Source organism: Daucus carota, chromosome 1, assembly GCF_001625215.2.
Source record: "Daucus carota subsp. sativus chromosome 1, DH1 v3.0, whole genome shotgun sequence".
NCBI lineage: Eukaryota > Viridiplantae > Streptophyta > Magnoliopsida > Apiales > Apiaceae > Daucus > Daucus carota.
Window position 1 is genome coordinate 50,315,064 of NC_030381.2, and position 21,487 is coordinate 50,336,550.

General features: G+C 30.1%; 2 protein-coding genes across 2 annotated transcripts; both read right to left on the minus strand.

Moving 5' to 3' along the window:
* Nucleotides 1–7,207: 7,207 nt before the first annotated feature.
* LOC108192684 (transcription factor MYB14) lies at nt 7,208–9,908 on the minus strand. Its single transcript, XM_064085956.1, has 3 exons — nt 9,560–9,908; nt 8,905–9,031; nt 7,208–7,937 (listed from the first exon to the last, which is right to left on the minus strand). The coding sequence occupies exons 1-3, from the start codon at nt 9,669–9,671 to the stop codon at nt 7,472–7,474; spliced, it is 705 nt and encodes a 234-aa protein (XP_063942026.1). The 5' UTR covers nt 9,672–9,908; the 3' UTR covers nt 7,208–7,471.
* An 8,442-nt stretch (nt 9,909–18,350) lies between these two features.
* Nucleotides 18,351–21,319, minus strand: LOC108212276 (protein PLANT CADMIUM RESISTANCE 10). The gene is made up of 5 exons (XM_017384029.2): nt 20,883–21,319; nt 20,460–20,523; nt 19,681–19,845; nt 18,919–18,984; nt 18,351–18,772 (listed from the first exon to the last, which is right to left on the minus strand). The coding sequence occupies exons 1-5, from the start codon at nt 21,146–21,148 to the stop codon at nt 18,629–18,631; spliced, it is 705 nt and encodes a 234-aa protein (XP_017239518.1). The 5' UTR covers nt 21,149–21,319; the 3' UTR covers nt 18,351–18,628.
* Nucleotides 21,320–21,487: the final 168 nt, after the last annotated feature.

Sequence of the window (21,487 nt, forward strand, 5' to 3'; positions counted from 1 at the left end):
CAACCCTCACAAGAGGAGTAAAGTATACCCATATAATAACATATGTAGCCAGAGACAGCCTTTCAGCATGTAACAGAAAATGTCAAATCCAAATTATTTTTAGTTTTAAATCTGCAGCGCTGAATCTGACCTATAATTCTGCTCAATCGATCAAGTGCTTCGTGGAAATCTAAACCATTTCTTGTTCTCATTAAGTGCCCGCGCAATCCTCCTTTTTTTTTTTTGGGGAATAATTTTGTTTCTTGGATCTACCATGCATGTTTGTTATCGAGATGATCTCCCGTTCTTTTTTTGTTCAGACCAGTTAGCAAGTCTTACTAATGTACTTTATGTGTTGGATCCTAGATTCCTAGTTCTTATAATCAAGCAACTCTGATCCTAATGAGCTTGTTGTCTTGAATGCTAAATTAGCAGCACTAAGAAATGGCAGGCTAAAATTAGTTGTATACCAGTGCTTTACAATTTTTTATGGAAGGCTAGCTGTTGAAAATAGGAAAAATCGGATACTTGCGGATCTGACCTCGAGAACATACCAAGCAACATGTTGCATGTTTTTTTAAACGTCTGAATCAGTATGACGCATGTGTAGTGACGTTTTTATCTCAAGATGAACTGCCAGTTTGTGGAGGAGTTGATTAAATAAGCAACCAAAGCTGTATATAGTATTTGTTATCTAATTGATTATTTGTATTCAAATCACAATTTGTAGTTGGCCGTTGAGGAGAAATTCTAAAAATATATGTATAACTGATAAAGAAATAGTTAATCCTTTGTATAAATTGACGGATTGACAATTCCTCAATTTTAAAAACATATGTATTAATGAGAATAAAAAATTAAATTATCATATATATTGATGGAGCATGCTAAAATCCTAAAAGAAATTGGAGTAATTAATTGATTGATGGTCAGCAATTTAATTGATGGATTAATAAAAGGTATAATTAAAAGTTTATAAATTCATTGATTTAGTTGACGAATTAATTATTTAAATAATTTGTAATAGTTATATAAAAATTAGTACAATAGTAATTTTCCTTATACAGCAACAAACTAAATTAACGAATTAACCTATTGTGACGTTGTAGAAATTAGTCGGAATAAACATGTCATTATAAAGAAATTGAATTAACCTCGTTTTCACAGTTTAGATTGCTCCTATTTCGCTCGCCGTTATTATGAGAATCGTTTTTACTTTCTTTTCCTCAGGCTGCTAAGATATGTTTCAGTTATCCAGGTTGTCTTTTGAATCAAGGAATAATAAAATGAACTTACGCAGACTATTGCAAATGGGATTGATCACAGTGATTTAAGTGCACAAGGGATAAAAAATCGAGTTCATAACAAGCTGAGGCTCAAGCTCGACATCATGTAAAGACAAACAAAAAAATATAGTTGTACCACATTATATGTATCCAGTTCTACCAATCTCTGTATTGCCATACTATCAGTATAGGCCCAATCCAATGCTTATGGCCTTATGGAATTGTTTTGTAGAGCTGACTATTTCGATGGATATATATTTATATGTCTTATAATTTCATCACATTCATTATCACAATTTCAAGAATTTAGTTCGCTCGTTTGTACGGAGAGAGGTCAAATTAGTACCGCCTGACCTTGTACCCTGGTTATCTATACTATACTGTGATAAGTCAACATGGGTATAATTTGTAATCCAAGGTTTTAGTTATATTTTTTGGTTTGGTACTCTCCTTTTGGTACTATAAGTCTAAATGTGGAGTCTATTAGTATTATAAACAGTTTCAAATACTAAGGGGTCATTTGTTAAATCTGGATAGCTGATTGGATGACGGGAAATCTGGATGAATAGTTAATCTGAATTTCTGAATGAATGATTGTTATTTGTTAATAATTATTTAAATTTATCTGGATGGTGATTATTTTTAAATATATTCCTGTAAATGACTAACGTTATATTTGTAGGAGCCTTCTTTCGGTTCTGTATTCATTTTTATTAATAAAAAATTTATTCTCTTGTTCATTCATCACTTTTTCCTCCATTTTAATTTATATATTAATAAAACATAAATTAAAAAGGGTTATAAGAAAATTGGTAAATTTGACATCTTAAAAAAACATTTATATATTCAATAACAAACAAGTATATAAAAAAACATTATTCAAACGATTTTTAAAAGGGAAAAAATGTGGCAGTAATTATTATTGTTATCAAAGAGAGAAGTGGAGTAGAGGAGGATTATTAGCTGGACAATTGAGTGAAGGTAAGTTAGGCTCTGTCGTCCAGCGCTTTTCTTGTATCGTCCAGTTGAAATAACTGCTAAACAAATGATCTTAACGGGACGAGGTTCTGAATGAGCCAGCAATCCACTCATTCACTTGTTATCAAATGGGGCCTAAAAACACTCATAACAATACATTATCATATAATATTTCATTAAAAAAATTATAATGATGTTATAAATAAAATTATAAATATACAATTTTGAATATCTTTTTTTAACAAGAACTTTCATATAACTCCTTTAAACTTTAATGTGTTCAATTTCAATATACCTATTACATAATCCTTTCTAACTTTAATCTTAAAAATAATTGTTGTAAAAAAAAACCAAGATTACAAAATTACGTTGAAATTCGATTGATTAGATTACTGAATCTTTCAAAAGATATTACACAATCGGCTATGTTTGGAAAAGATTAGAATTTTCTGATTTTTTTTATTTTTTAAATCTACGTGTACTAAATTCGGATTAAATTAGGATTTGTCCATTTTTAAGTAATCGGGAGAAAATATAGTCAGTTGAATAATATAATTTAATTAAAATTCAATTCATTAATATTAAAATACTAATAAAATGATTTTAAAATTTAAATTATAAATAATAAATTACGAACTATATACCCGTCCGTGCTTCGCACGGGTTAAAGGCTAGTATTATATTAAAGCGAGAGAAGGTAGCAATTTGTATTTTGTACCACAAGACAGCTATATATGTACAAAAATGTAATATATGCTTTCAATTTTCATTATCTAACAACAAATTAATAAATAATATCATCATTATTATTAACACAACTTTCGGTCGACTACCGCTTCCAGCAGGAGACTTTTATTCTCCCAAACCTAGCCTAAATTTGGTCCCAACTTACAAGTATTTTAAATATAAAAAATTCATGTGATAGGTACTTGTCACTATGTTTATATATTCAGGGAGGGAGAGGGTGATAATCGGAAGATTCGATCGCATTGCAGGTTGACAATATTACCGAGCATACCAGTACTATACTCCCTCGGTCCCAGTCAATTGTATACGTTTAAGGCTCTTATAAAACATAGTTTCACAACTTATTTTTAATATTTTCTTTTTTTTATAAAAATATAAATGTTATACTTTTATACAAAAAAAGAAAATCTTAAAAATAATTTACAGAACTATACTATATTGAAACATTAAAGTCCGTGCCGCGCCCCCGTCCCCCAATGTATACTATTGACTGGGACGGAGGGAGTACTTATTTCTCACAATAGTAAAAATATTATTTTATTATTCCTTCAAAAATGTTGAATATATTAGTAATACTAGCCTAAAATGGTGTTATGAATAATTTGTTTTGAAAATATATACTTATATTAAGATCTTGTTTGATATGAATTTTAATATAAATAATAAAATATATTATTTTAAGTATATTGTATATGTTAAATGTCAAAATTTTCATTTTAGTGAATATTAAAATATTATCTAAGTGAAATTATAAAAGTAATTATTTTTTATACTAATTATTATTAGATTTCCTTTTCAGGATTCCTTTATCGATAAAATAGTTAAATTATTAACTTTTTATTTAGATAAAACAAAGACTGTTTTAATTTGTTCTATTTATCTTGTATTTGTTAAATTTTTATTTATATCTTCTAACTCTTTAACAGTTACATAGACCAACTTCGGTTCGTTTTCATATTTGCTATGTTAAATTGATTCTTGTAATGTCTGTATAGTTATTATCATTATTTTAATTTTTTTGATAAATTAAAGTTTAACATCAACGTATTTGTACATGAAAAAGGTATATAATACTGCCCGTTCTCTTCAGAAAATATTAATATAATGGTCATTAAAGCAAAAGTAAAAATTAAAAGAAATAAAAAACTAAATATAGGTTTCTTAATGTAGGGAGAATATTGCATGTAATGGGAGAAAAAATGATCATAAACAGAAACAACCCTAAAAACCCAGAGGCTTAGTGCGAGTAGGGGAGTAGGACAACCTGGCCATAGGAGTACTCTGGTTTATGTTAATAATACTGATATGTAGAGTGCGACAACATCACTAAATCATATTGTTATTGACTGTTTTACAGGAAAACTAGGTACCTAGATAGTGATTGCTGGCATTTTTAATCTTAAGTATACGTAAATGTGAATAGCACTAAATTCCTTTTATTTTGTCAAACAACGTTTCTTTTGACGCTCGTTTTTCCAAGCTGAGATATTAGAAACACCAGGTAAACAAGTTTAATGAATTTCATCTTAAGTGATATGGCTGATAATGATAGTGATGGTGATATTTCATCTGCAGTTTCGTAAATACAATAGAATACTCGCATAAACAAATGATGAAAAGGGTATAATATATCTCTGACCAAACCAACTAACGTATATAGATACTCATAGACGACCTAGAGATGAACTGAATTCAGCTGGCTCAATCGATTTTTGATCACGACATGTGCTGCGTCACATTTATAAGTTGATTTCGCAGGGCACCGAAGCACTATAATGATATTGTTATGGAGCTCATGTTATACTAATTAAGAAAAATTGAACTGAAAAATCATAAAATTCTTTCTACGCTTGAAGTAGTTGTCCTTATTTCATGAGGGGCTTCCTCCAATCCTGTCTTCTTTTATTAGTCGTAATTAATCTCTTATATTTTAACAAGTTTCTAATTTATTTTGATTTTGTTTGATCTCCCTTGTGAGAGTTTAGCTTTTTATGACGTTGATTCAATGATAAAGATTTAAAGAGTGATACATATATATATAGTGGATTTCTCAAAACAACAGTGACAATATTATATCATGTGCATATATTTTAGAAAAGCGCTTGGTTTGTCTGCCGAAGAAAGGAGTGATTCAACAACGATACAATTATGCGTTTGTTCAATTTCGACTATATCCGCAGATTTCATATAACTTTTCATTATTATTTTTCAGAAAAAAGAAAAGAAAAATTGATAAATTATATTTCCTTTTTCTTGTAGTCATATTATTGATAGTTGTTTAAGCACTTGAATATCGCCGAAGGACAAAGGCAGCCCTCATGCGCGCGCGCCCAGACAGAGCCAGCTCGAACATATACATCCTGCCGGCGAGCACACACGATCCAGCAAGGAGTTATCATACATTACATGTTTACCGTCATGGGGCGTCAGCTATGTGACGTCTTTCGCTTACCTAATGCTTACATAATCATCAGAAAGAAAGATAAGGTCGGTATCTCAAGAAATTTTATAATTATTAAAGTATTTCGATGGAATGGCACAGATAGATTATTGCAAGTTTGCCATTAGTTTGCGCATAATTATTTGGACTTATTCGTCTTTGTTTTATGTTCTACAACTGGGAAAGCGAAAGTAGAGAGATGCTGTCCCCATAAACATACAATATTATACATTTAATTTGTGTGTGGTCATGAAAAAAGACAAACTTCAGGCGGCTATTTCAAAGTAATCAAATCCAGTAAACCAGGCCACTTAATCATACTTATCCCACAATATCCTTAATAATGCGTAATTAGGATAGACAAGTACTTAAAAGAGATATTACTATTTCATCCCAAAACAAGCCGTTCACTGCCTTGCATGGAGATATATATATCTTGCGAGGTCACATCTATTAACTATGGACTATATCTTCTTCTACTTAGGGTGGAGCATATGCTAATTAAGTGTATAATTTGGCTATGTGAGAACTGATCGATAAGTACTTTTGTCAATACCGAATGAAAGGAGCTGGTTAGGTTTCATTATTTGTTATTCAGATGATCAATAGGAGCTTGTTTATTGTCAAAAAGCATGATTTTTGGCCATCAATTCCATATGATTGTGGTGTAATGAAATATTTATTTCATGATACTTAACTTTTAGCATATAGTTTTAGTGCTCGATAGATTTTTAAATTTGGCAGAGCTGGTTATCGAAAATGCAAGGTCATAGTTCATAGATACAAGTAAATAAGTAATGATAGATATTATTTCAAATGATTACAATTTTAAAAATAATATAAAAATTGAACCAGACGCTTTTCATTCTGGAAAGCTTCTTAAATATTATTTCACTTCAACAAGAAACTTTTAGAATTACTCACACATATTAGTAAGATTCTATGCTGGCAAATATTTGTAATTTTTTTTAGAATTATGCTATTTGCACAAGCTGATTATATAGTATAATGTGCATTAATTAATAACTATTAGACAATCTTGAATAATAATCATATATGTAATCCATTAGTGCATAAATAACAATGTTAGAGATTCAACAAGAAATATCACCATCTATAGAATATCTAATTTTCTCTTAAAATTGGATTGAATATAACGTAATTTTATGTAAATTTCATCATATAAAGATTTAATTTTGGAATTTATGTCATATTTCATAATATTTGATTTTAAAATTTAAATTAAATTTAAGAAGTTGATTAAGTTTAATTATTGCTAATTTGCAATTCTCATTTTAACAAGTTAATTTCATAAACAAGTGTTACAATAATATTTCTTTGCAATATTTTATGTGACAGTCAATTTTACGGTACTTTAGGAAGGTTAATATTATATTTTACAAGTGTGTTATCAATACCAGATTTTCTTCAAGTGAATTGGTATTTAAACTTAATTAATAATTAAAATTGGGACCACAATCTTTTAGTAAAACTCATTTTTGATTCCTGTTTCTTTAGCTGAATCGGCCTACCTACAAGCAGTCAAGCATGTGTATTGTATTGCGACCACAATTTCTTAGTAAAACTCATCTCTGATTCTTATTTCTTTAGCTGAATCGACCTACCTATAAACATGTGTATTGCACTTGGCATGAAACTAAGAATGTATACATGGTGATGATACGTTGTCACATAAAATCACAGGACTTGCATCAAGATCAAGATAACTTATATATATATATATATATAAACTTGTTTCAATGTTCTAAGATCATGATGACAACGAACTACATATTAAACCTTTTCAAAACAAATTGCACATTGTATATCAAGCTGTTTCACTAATTTAATTATTTTGCGCATAGCATTGTATGCTTTCACATAGATTAATTACCAGTATATTCCTCCAAATAAATTAAAGCTATGACATATATACACAAACACACAGACAAACCGAAAATTAGATCACACACAAAAGTATGAGCAAGAGTCATATCTCAATTCAATCTGCGCAATTTCTCACTGTCTCTGAGCAAAAACTTCAGTATAGCACTTCATAATATGGATAAAAAGGCTCTCCAAACCAATCTTCAGCCCGTGGCATTCCGAATTCAGGATCAACATATGTTGCACATTGATCAATACCATACACATCTTCTAACGAATATGGCTCTCTCCAGAAACTTATGTGAGGATCAGCACTGCTTACATAAGCCGGAGGAGCAATATTGTTGTTTGAGATTGAGGAAGCTCCAATATTGTTTGACGCGTAGGATGGGATAGGATCATCTTCATAGATCTCTTCTAATTTAGGAAGTTCGGGAGCAACAAAATCATTTGGATATTCACATGTCATTAGTGTATCTGTTGTGGAATCTATTTGCTCTATTTTTGGTTCAGTGACTTCCACCACATTGTTAGCTATTCGTTTCTTGAGGTGGGAGTGCCAGCGATTTTTGATTTCGTTATCAGTTCGTCCAGGAAGCCTTGCTGCAATTGCAGACCAACTATATAACATACCAAGGACTTCCGGTTAGTAATTATCTTGGAGTAATTAGCATATATACATTACTTGATTCTAGAAATTAATTTGACAGCTAAATTAATTAAGGGCCAGACCACAAAATATGCCTTTACTAATTTTGACTACCTAGCTATATATTCATGCATTTTATAGCAAACACTTGCTAGAATACTGAATCTATTGTATGGAATTTGAAGTTCTCATAGCTAGTGGACCTTAAGTTCGATCAGATTTTGGTTCTAATTCAGCAAAATTGAAAAGAAACCCTACAATTGAGGTAACTCAGAATATGCCTAAAGAAAGACATGCATACAAATGTGAAGCAGCACAAGTTAATTACTAGCTGAACCTTATTTACAAAGAAATGGTATGGAGGTTTGACAATTTTTTTATCTATAAATTAAACATATAATTAATATAAATACCAATACGAAGCAGCCCAAATCAAATAGCTTGGCCTTAATTGTGAAAAATCAGAATGGAGGCTCTGACAATTAAGCGAAAAAATGGTGAAGATACATATGATATGTGCTAGGTTTTCTCTCGGTTATGGTCTTAGTGGATAAGATAATGAAGGTCTGCCAGCTTTATATATAAATAAAGCTGAACTGAAATGTACCCAAAAAAATGAATCCAAAATTTCTGTAACAGTACCCCTCCTTCCACTGATATGAGAAAAATTTAATGGCTCTATAAAGCTGGAAAGTACTGTTACATAAGGATAAAGCAATGCTCTATAAAATTTAAGGGCCCGAAGAAACCAAAATCAAAGGCAGAAGGACTCCACCAAGAGGTTTTTGAATAATTAGCAAGCAAATTATCAGCTAGTATATAGAGGCTCAGACGCTTAATTAGTTATATACGATTGGATAACAAACAATCTTCATCAATATCCAGATCCAAAAGCTGTGAAATAGGCTTAAATTTATAGACTAATTGACAATACATACCCGACTCCAATATGGCGCAGGCTGATTATGATTTCATCTTCCTCTTGAGTGTAGTTGCCACGTCTAACTTCCGGATTCAAATAGTTCATCCACCTCAATCTGCAACTCTTCCCACTTCTTGACAGGCCTGATTAAGAATAAAATACTTTTGATGAGTACACATTGCAAACTTCTCCTTGTCATATCAATAACAGCTGAAATACCAGCCCAAATTCATGAAATAGATAAGAACACCACTTCTAAGCCATTTTATGTGATGCCATTGTTAGTATCTTAATTAGGACAAATCGGAAGAGTAACTGAACTTTTGGTTCCCCATTCCAAATTTGTTGAGTTAAAACCTATAGATGACTGGTAAAGGCGGCCTGATTTAGTGCAATTTTTTTGGTATGGCTACCGATGTCTTCTGAGACTTTCCTTATGTAACAGTACTTTCCGGTCAGGAGTAAGGAGGGGTAAATACAAAAATAGTGAAATGGGAAGAATTTATTGGTGCATAAATTCTTAGCTAGAGAAAGCAAGGTATTGAAAAGAAAAGATATATAGATCTGATGGCTAGACATATAGATTTAGAGATATTCTTGTGGGAGCTTAGTAAAATCATGGTTCTCATTTTATGAAGAAAAACATAAGAAGATGAGATTTGGGAAATTACCAGCATGTTTAGGCATCTGGCTCCAATTCCAAATGCCATATCTTCTGATATAGGTCACTAGCTGCATGTCTTCTTCAGGAGTCCAAGGGCATTTCTTGAAAGCTGCTGCCATTTTCTCTAAACTGTTTACTTTCTGATAATTGTATTAGTACAATAGAGAGTGTCTGTATATAAGGAGGTTTAACTTTAATGACCCTTCACCAGACTTGCCTAATATTTATACCACACTTGCTCAGCAAAATACTTGGAAAATTTTCAACTCACATGAGCATGGCCCCATCCAACAATATTGTAAATATAATTTTAAAAAATTAAGAGGGTTGGGGTAGGTACCCACGGTATAGTACTTAATTTAAATAAATTTGTTTACTTATCTCTAATGGAATATACATTTTCTATTTGCAGAGAACATATGGGAGGGTGGTTGATTATCCTTATAGCTAGTACTAGTTCCATGTACTCGTTTTATGTATGTACATTATTGATTAGTCAATTCAATACACTTCACTCGTTTAGACGGAGAGCAATCAAATTAGAAAGGCGCATAACACCTTTTAATTATCGTCAGATGGAGATGTAAAGGACCAAAAGCCCTACCTCATATATGACATAATCAGCTAGACCTTTTTTTAAACAATTAAATACATATACACCTCAGTTATTCAAGATAGTTACGAGATAGTTTTAATAAATACTTTCCACGTCCAACCAAACCAGCACTAATTATAATATTCATCAATGTTATCAGCTGATATTCCTCCTTTCTTTTTATTTTTGTTAGATTAATTATATTTTAATTAAAATTTATTTATGTTATATAATTATAAAAATTAAAAAAAAAAACATGTTATTGAAGTATTCGGTTAACCAATTTAAAAATATAATATATATTTTTAAAACAATATATAAACATTTTTCAATATTTAATCAAAGCTGGTTAATCAAATTCTAGAGAATTGAAAAAGACCGAAGTACTAACACTTGTGAATCAATATATACGTGCCATACCATACCATAACATATGTACTCAGTATTCTCGAAACTTGGGTCTGAGTAGGGTAAAATGTACGTAGTCCTGTCCCATCTTTAAAGTCGAGAGGCGGTTTCCGTGAAAACCTCCGGCTTAGTGCACAATAATTAAAAAAGTGTGTGATACAATATTATTACAATACCTTAGCTCATGATCTTCTTCACCTAAAACTTACCGAAAAATTATTCATTAGTGGTGGAGCATAACACCCTAACACTAAAAACTTCTGTAAACCACAAAATACACACGTAGAGAGAGAAAGATAGGTATACGTAATATTTAAGGTCTAGATAACTCCTCCCTAGGTGGTTCTTGCCTCTCGGAGCTGCCTCCCGGCCCTAAATTTATCACTGTGCTTTTAAAATGAACATAGCAATTGTTACGAATACATATCTAGAAATGCAACTTATACCGAACACTTAAATCATTCAAAATAGAGGTTAACTATATCCCAGAAACTATTGTTCATGTATAGGACTATTCAATTGAACCCTAATCATGATGGTCGTAAATTAATTAAATACTCAGGTAAGGATTGGGTTTATATTATATATAACCAATTATGTTTGATGTTTAAACTTTTCATGGTTATAGAAAATCTGTATGCTCCAGTATATACTACCAATGTGACTGAGTTACTCCCTCCGTCTTTTTAGTTATCATCTTTGAAATTTATTAATATTTTATCTACTGAAAAATTAAAAAAAATATGTAAATTTTAATCTACTTTAAAATATAATTTTCAGTTTTTTAAAATAATGAAAGAGATACTTATAATTTTCGGTCAAAAATTAGTCAATTTGACCAATAAAAATAAAAATGTTACAAGTACGGAGGGAGTAGTATAAATCCACAGTTACCTTCCTTGAATATAACTGATCGACAATTTTGAATCGATAAATATTTAAATTTAAGAATTCGATGTAACAGAGAGCTTGTTTTGATTTGCAGATATATTTATATACAGCAGATTTTAATATTATTATTAGAGATATTGTCATTTGTATATATCTTACACAAGTATTAAAATTATTTTTTATTTTGTATTTCTAAAAACTAAATTTATATATCTAATTTATCAGCAGGATTCATTATACTACAACAATGACCTATTTTTTTCACCATAACTTGTGATGAGAACTTTCGGGATCACCTCAACAAATTGGCCCATTTTCAATGTGTTATCGCAATGTAATTGATTAATAAGATTTGATACATGAGAAAATGTAAAACAAGAGAAAATATATATATATATATATATATATATATATATATATATATATATATATATATATATATATATATATATAAAATGTGAAAACTACTTCTCACCCAAATGATAAACAATTATAGGTTGTTAGTCAACTTTCTATTCTCCACGTATCCATTTCGAAATAAAAAAAACTTTAAATAATAGAATAGCAAGGGAAAACAAAAATTATACTATTAAAATATATCCTCAATAGAGATGTTTATCAAAAGCAAATTTATAGAAAATATTAGCATTTTCTTTTCTTTGTCTAATAATAATAAAACATATTTTTAATCAATTTTTTTAATAATTAACCCTTTATGACACCTGACATTTTGACCTGTAATTTATTCTGGCCGACTATCAAAGTCCAAAGCTATAATAAACATCGTATTTTTGAGTGGTTTCAATCTAAGTCCCGCCTTAAAATGAAAAGATAGAGATATTTATTTTAAATATATGTAGTCGAAAAATATTTAGTATGAAAAATAGATTTGCCTGAACTTGATTACAATATTGAAAAGATAATATCATATTAATCCGGAATTAACGTGTGTATATGAGAATTTAGACCCCAATTTTTATAGGGTTAATTATCAAACTCATCACTGAAGTGGTCAAATGGTATCAACTTCATCACTGATCTCCACGGGATCTCAAGTTGCTCACTAAACTCGCTTAATGTTATCAAACTCATCACTGCCGTTAAAAAAAAGTAACGGAGGTTAGATGGAGTGACAGATTGGCGGTTGACGTGGCACATTAATAGAAAAGACTGAAGAAAAACAAATGAAAGAAAATTTAAAAAAAAGTAGAAAATAGAAATGCCACATAATTTGAAGTTTATATGGAAATAAAGTATGCAAACTTTTATTAAATTGATTTTAGGATATAATTATCTAAATAAATGTATGGAACTAAATTTTAATATATAATTAACTAAACAATTAAGATTAACTTTTATGTTTTTTATTAGATTATAATTATTTTTGAATAATATTGAAATGTTTTCTTTTTTAATAAATTTTATTTATGTGAATATTATTGTTGGCAAAAAAATATTTTTAAACATTATGTGTTGTTTTTGAAGATTTGTACAATGTGTGTTGCTTCATATGTTAAATTTACATATATTTTTTTTCATGTTTTTGTTTGGTACAAGAAACTCCAAAAGAAATAGAAGTGTTAAAAATCGAAATGAATTTCTTTATATACTACTCTAGATTTTTCTTAAAATTTTAAAAAAATTGGTGATATAAAAAAAAATTGAAAATTATGTCCTAAGATCAATTTAATAAAAAGTTTGCATACTTTATTTCCATATAAACTTCAAATTATGTGGCATTTTTATTTTCTACTTTTTTTTTAATTTCTTTCATTTGTTTTTTTTCTGTCTTTTCTATTAATGTGCCACGTCAACCGCCAATCTGTCACTCCGTCTAATATCCATTACTTTACGGCAGTGATGAGTTTGATACCATTAAACGAGTTTAGTGAGTAACTTGAGACCTTGTGTAGATCAGTGATGAAGTTGATACCATTTGTTCACTTCAGTAATGAGTTTGATAATTAACCCAATTTTTATATATAGAAGATTAACACCAAACTTTTTTGATTAGTAGTTTAATCAAATATTCAGAATCTTTAGGTGTCCAGCGAATAAACCACCAAGTAATTGTGCCCCACTGATGATGACAGATCGAAAAAGTCGCCAGAAAACTTTTGTCTCCGTTCTGGAGATTTTGATTCTTTGATACAATTCAATGCATCGTGTATTATTTACCTTTACCTGCAGCTAAAAGGGTGATCAGGGTCCTAAAAAGGATCAGGGTCAATTTTGGTCTTGCATATCAGTATATGTACAAAGCCTGGACTCTGGAATATAAATAAATAAATAAATTTATTGTTAATGGGGGACCCGGCGATATATATAAATTATTTATTTATTTATTTATTTATTTATGTATACAACTGCTTTACAGGAAATTTACGACCCCTGAATTCAAAGATACATTGCATGTGTTTTTCAAACAACGTTGTTTGACGAACATTTTTCCAAGGTTCATATTAAGAAAAGTTTATCTTAATCATTATTGTATGATTGACATTTGATTCAAGATCATTTTTTTAATATCAGTATGTTTCAATATCGATGAGAAATTTATACAGTACACTGCCGGAAGACATTATCGATCGTATAATTTTTAAAAAAAATAAATTCGATTGTGGGAATATGACGTAGCATCTGGAGTTCTGCCGATATCGCTTAAAAACAGGAAACTATACATATGATAATATTCTTAAACAATTCCAGAACTGGTATGTACGTAAAATCTAATATGCATATCGTCAATTAATATCAAATCTGCGCGGAAATGAAATGAAGTATTTTATGTCACTGATAATTACATTCGTTGTACCAGATTGGTACCGGGTAGCACAAGAAAGTTTGCCAGTCAACTATGTGCACGTTCGTTTCACCTTATCACATACTGATGACAGTTGAATTATTGTTGGAAATAAAATTATTACCTTTTGCTTCTCGATATCTGATACCAGGTTTTTAGGTAAACACGTGACCCACTTTCTCTCTTTTATTTTCACTGGTCTCAATTTCTGTGTACTTTAACAAATTCTTATTAACTTAGTCAAATTTTCACTTTCACTTCATCCCAAAAAACACCTCTTATACAATTTTGATTTTACAAAATATTTACCGACCATATTATAATTATATTTTACTATATAATATGTAATTTATATAAAATAATATTATGCCTTTCATAGTTTTCAAATAAAATCTTAATATACATATATTAATAAAAATTATATATATCTATATTAATAAAAATTATATATATATATATTGTTATAAATTATAATTTATATGTATAATTATTAATATATATATTATTTTTATTTAAAAATTATGGCCGGTAAACATTAAATATATATTAAATATATAATTTTATATATTTTTAATATATAACCTCATATAATGATACCTCTTATATAATTTTTTAAATTTATATATGATGGCTCAAATGCGTATATACTAAAATTATAATTATATAATAAAGGCATAATATAATTTTATATAAGTTACATATTACATACTAATATATAATTGTATTATAGGGTAAATATTTTGTAAAATCAAAATTATATAGGAAGTTTTTTCTTTGATGAAGTTGAAAGTGAAAATTTGGCTAAGTTACAAATAAGAATTTGTTAAAGTACACGCAAAAAGTGAAAATTTGGCTAAGTTACAAATAAGAATTTGTTAAATTACACGTAAACTGGTAACAAATTGGAAAACAAGTGAGAAAGTGGGTTAGAAATTTATCCTAAAAATCAGGTAGTGAATTAATAGTGGATAAGTATGTACGCTAAGATTTATTCATCTGATAAATTGTTTACCTAAATTTTTGAACGATGTAGCGCCGATAAATGTATGCGAGACAATATAAGTCACTAACAGATCCAAGTTTTCTCTATAACTTATAGAGAAAATTTATCAGATAATTTATATTCGACCTCTTAAATTATACAATGCCTTGCCTATAGAAAATATTAAATATTAGATGATTTATTAATTAAGAGGTTGTATTTTTTTTGAAAGATTAAGAGGTTGTATTTAATTGAAATTTAAAAAAAATATTATTTATAAAATATAAATATAGTAACAAAATCAATATAATTTATTAAAATATATATGTAATTATTAATTCACTAATATCTCAATTAAATAAACCACTACTTAGACATGATTACATCAACCATGATGTCTGGGTCAAAACATTTTTAGAAATATTATCACATTGAAAAATTGGATTCAATGAAACGCGGATGAAGAAATTAGGTCATGGTTGTAACAAGAATTGAAGTCAATTTTGGGAGAACATTTGCTTAGTTTATTCCATCGGCAACCGAAGCCGCTCTTTCGAGCTTTAATGCCTTGGTTAGGTACACTCAAATACTTGCTCCTAGCCTCCTACAATATTTTACACTCGCTTCTAGGTCGTATCTAACAATAAGTTCGAAGCTTCTGCCAATTTTATGGACCTGTGTGTATATTCATCCAAAGAAAATACGTGACAGAATCTCATATTTTTAAATAAAAAATCTACATCACTCTCTTTTTATACTCTTGATCCGATTATTTTATATTTCTTGTATTATTTGTGTCCGCTATTTTCCCTTGACTAATTTAAATATATTTTTATTATTAGAATGAATATGAAATTTTTCGTTAGAATTGATATAGAAATTAATGATACTAAATCATTAAGATTTTTTATTTTATGATACATAGAAAATATACATTAGGACATTGTTGTTGAACTGCTTGCACTTGGAACTCTTAAATTGTACTCTCTCCGTTTCTCATTTTTTTTATAGTTATTTTGTATTGTTGGCCAGTTTATTAAGATTTACTTAAAATATAATTTCATAAGATATTTTTTTAATATTTTTTTCTATATAAATATTAAAATTTATTAATTTTTTAAAAATAATTTATAAAACAAAATTTAAAAAAACAATTAAAAGAGGTATAATATTCCCGTCTACTAATATAAACAATGAATAATCTAAGAGAACAACATACTAATTATGTATTTAATAATAAATTTAATAATAAATTTGAAATTGGATTAAAAGTGAGTGGTAAGACGGGTCTATATTTAATAATAAATTTGAAATATTATTGGAAAGTAAGGGTGTAAACCGTGTAATAGTATTTTATGTTATTAAAAGTTATTATTTTTAAAAAATATAAAAATTGAAAAAATATCACTGATGCAGAGAAAATAATAAACATTTCGGTGAAGTTTAATCTTGGATGTAGCCTATGATTAGATAGTAGCTATAATTGTCTAGTTGAAGAAAGAATAAATGCTTTGAGAGGAAGAAATATTGGTCCGCAAAAGTATATCACGTGTGTAAACTTGACATTAATAGTTGACATCAAAATTTTTATTTACCAGGATCTTGACCCTGGTACTTTTACCATCTTCTGTGCGATACAGCATGCATAGCCATTAACCAATAAGGCGCAGATAACTTTTTGTTAATTACAAAAGCCGCTAATCAAGTGCTAAAAATATTTGATTGTAAAAAATATTTAATCATTTATATATAGTAGTCAAATTAATTAATTATGTGTCTGAATACCGGTCCTTACACTTTCTAGGAGCTGCCATATATAGTTAACAGGTCCAAAACATCTTGATGGGATGCTCAAAAATAACATATAGGTTCAAAAATAACATATAGGTTGTAAATACAAATATGTTCTATAATGTTAGAGTTTGCTTTTAATGAATGAATTGTATAAAAATAAGAAAGAAGATAAATTCGATTTTATTGATAGTACAAATATATGTTAAATACATGTTTGTTGAAGATCCCTTGCATAATTTTTGTTATTGTAATAAGTTAGAAAGTAATCATTTAATTTTGAATAATGTTTTATTAATAATTTATAAGTAATTAAAAATATAACGATAAAAATAAAAATAATTGTTTCCAAAACAACAAATCGAGTCAGTCTGACAGATGAAAAGGCCTTTCCTAATAGCAAAACTGGTACTTGGACCGTTTCATCTTATAGTCTTACATAGGGGTAATGGTGCGGTTTGGTCCGGTTCCAGACATTAACTGTTACCAAACTGATGAATGCGGTTCGGTTCGGTTAATCATCATTAACCGTAACCGCACCAATTAAAACGGTTTTTCGGTTGCGGTTAACCATTAGTCGGTTGCGGTTTTTTTGGTTTTTCCACTATTATTTGCTACTCTTGTGCATAATGATTTTTTTAAAAATATATAAAATTTTCATGAATATGTACAATATGTTCGGTTACTATTTACTATTGTTTCTATATTGGAATATAGGAAACATTACATACTTTCATCTAAAAAACTTTAATACACAATAAAAAACTAAAACATACATATTTTGTCAAGAAATTAGATGATGTCAAGTCAATAAAATTACCCAAAATCAACTAATCATGAAATTATATAAGACTCTTATATAATTATATTTAATTTTTGGGCCGAAGGCTACGGCAAGGTGGTACTTGGGCCGTTTTGGTGTCTTGCTATGATTTACGATAGTTGGGCTGCTGGGTGACCTTATTTTGTACTTTGGTCAATTTTGATTTTGTTCCAACATAGTCTCCAGCCTAGTAATTATACCTTTTGCTCAACAAGCTGAATGTCACAAGTATGTACAAGTTTCTTTTTGCTCAACAAGCTGAAAGTCACAAGTATGTGCAAGTTTACCGTTGTTTTTAAAAATTTATATTTAGTTAATTTTTAATGTTTTTGCCAACATCGTGTTTAAATTTAACACATGCATAATTAACTTGAAAAATGGCATGCTACAGCACACATATTCCATGGAATATAATTCGTTTCTTCAAATCATTTGAATTTTTTTTTAAAAGAGAGCCGTGATAAATATAGAGGGGCGCAGGGGAATTCAGAATAAGTGACAAAAGTTTGAGACAAGGTGCTGTTTTCTCATTCCAACATTCTTATATGTAACAGCTCTGTAAGGCCATCTCAAGTTAACCATTTCACATCACATTTATATCGCACTTCCTTACAGCATTATATGCATCAAAGCTAAACTGTGAAGCTTATGAAATGCATCTTGCAGCACAAAACAAAAGAAGCTTACTGAGATTTCGTCCTGATCCAGAACTCAGAGATGACGATTTTTATCTGGATAGTGGAGCAACAGGTGCAGAATTTCCGGTATCTCGCTTAATAGCTGTTATAATGGTTCTGATGACTGTATAGATACCACAGGAGGTGCACGTAGCTCAAGTATACCGCTGCTCCCTTCATTATAGGCTCCCACACCAGGACCATGCCAAGTGCCATCTTGGACATTATTTATCTCCAATGTTCTGGATTCCTGTAAAATTACAAAACTCAGAACATTCTTAAATATATCATACAAAATGTAGCCTTAAGATTAAGTTAAGAGATTATGAAATATAGATAAAGTTTTTGTTGCTACGTCTGAATACAAGTGAATTGTAACTTATATTGGATTTATACCTGACTAAGTGTACAGCAAGGGCAAACCAGATGGTACATACAGTCGTCCAATAAACTATCAGTTCCCTGAATGAGAACAGAGTTAGATACAAATGTTAGTAAGATCATGAACAAATGATTTTGTAATGTAAAAATCATAATGTAAAAATCATAACAGGAAAAGTCAAACAGAGACTGTCTAGTAAAAGAATATAACATATACTATATACTCGTACGAAAAGTGTAAAGATCATGTATAATAGGCGAAAACAACTTTCCAAATTACAAAAACAGAAAGAATATACTCCGTTGTACACAAGTCCTAACCCATAACAGTTGGCATATAAGATATGAAAATTTACAGCTCCAACTAGGCAAGGGCAATGTCCTAAAGTTCTGAAATTATGTGAGATAGATGTATAATGTTAATGAAATGATTTAGGTGGTGCCATGTGTTACATGCCTAAGGCTAAGATACCCAGTTCAGCTACCTAAATATTCTGGCTTTAGGAAAATCTTATTAAATTTTAGGTCCAGCTGTCCAGGCAGCAACCTAGACAGAATATTGCTGTTTGAGCAGAGCAGCCACCCAATCCTTACAACCACCACCACTTTCAAAGAACAGATTTCATGACTGGGAAGCCGCCCAATCAATAACTGTTTTCCAATGCCTTATTAACCTCAGGGCCAGGTGTGGGGTCTAATTATGCAAATGAAAAGACATAAATAAATGTAATTAATGTTGCAGTTCCACTCGAGAATACTACTGTGAAAAATGTTTACCCTGATGTTGAACTTATTTCTTATCTGCATCCGGTGAAATCCCATGTATGCTCCAACAGAGATGGTAAAAGCAACGCCCATATACAGAAAGCAATGTTTCCTTGTGACAACGAATGCTGTTATACTGACGAGGGCAGCGGCAGCAAGAACAATGTAAACAATTGCCTGCAGACATGCAGATTTAAACTAAGATAAAACAAGCAGAAAAAGAAAAAGGAAGCTACTTACTTTTATCACATTTAAATTTGGAACAAGCTTGAATTGTAATTAAGCTGTACTTAATCACATTTCAGGACGGAAGAGCAGAGTACATAATCACTTGGTGCTTAACACTGATTCTGGTAGACATTTAACTAATAACTACAATGACCATCTACAGTTTGTATTTGGCAGTCGAGCTGCAGGAACCTCAACTACAAGGTCATTACAAGATTACTGAAGGCTGTTTATATAATGAAGCAGACCTTTTTATGGAAAAACTAGCATACAATTATATCCAAATTCCAAATGTGCAAAAGACATTTATCTGAGATACAAGAAAAGGGACAACAAATAAGAACAATCCAGTGAATAAATATACCCATGACATTTCTTTTCATTTAAATGCTACTTTGCGAAAGCAAATACTACAAGGCAGTAACTAGACAATATCAGCAATTAGATATGTTCAGTATGATCCCATAGAATTCATGTTCCAAAGAGTAGCTATACAAACAGACAGCATAAAACTATGATAAAACATTTCGCAACAAGTTCATCAACTTCAAGAGTGAATCTACCTGAGCAAAGCAAAATCCAAACCCAGCTCTTTTCATGTTCTTCCCAAACCTATAGCAAGGACAACTGCAAAACCACATACAAAATCACCAAAACAATCATAACCAGCAAACTATATGCGTACAAATACCCACTTATTCCCAAAACAAAATTAAGCATAATTAGCCCATCTAACTGAACTGAAATTTAAACTTACCCAACTATCCAATTTTATTTCCAGAACATAGTACAAACTAAGAGGATTCTTCCAGCCCAACTTACATACTAACCTTTATGCAACACTATACGAGCGGGATATACCGGATATGTTTAATTTAATTACAGAAACAAAAACTCAAAAAACCCCAAGACCTAAACTTTACAACAAAACAACAAAAACCCACAAATCTTCCAACCAAAAAACACCAAAAACCAAGAAATCATACCAAGAAGATTCAAGAAGAATGCGAGAATCATCAAAGCAATCAAAAACATCCCCTTCCCACATCCTTAAAACACCCCCACGTTCAGAATCAGCATCCCCATAATCTTGATCTTGACTATTGACCCATTTGCATTTGCCTTGATTCTGCATAGCAGCCACAGCAGAACAGAGCATATCGAAATCCAAAACTGACACACCCCCTTCTTCATTCAACAATCCCACCTTCTCTTCCTCGTCTCCATTCATAATCACCCTCTCCTCCTCCATTGTAAAGATTCAATCTTTGTATATATGTGTATATATTTATTGGGATTGTTTATATATATGTTTGAGTGTTTTTCCGGTGAGGAGGGGGTGAAAATATTATATAGAGACAGAAAGAGAGACAGGGGAGGAGAGGAGAGGAGAAGATAGTGTTGGTGGGCGTATTAATGCAGTGGGGACATACATACATTATACTTGTACATACAGCTGTTTCCATGTAAGAATCCTATTTTATCCATTTTCACATTATCTCAATATTTTATTTGTTATAAAATTCAGTATTTAAGCGTCGTTGAAAATGAAAATCATACTTGATCGATGAAAATATGGAAGAAAATTAAA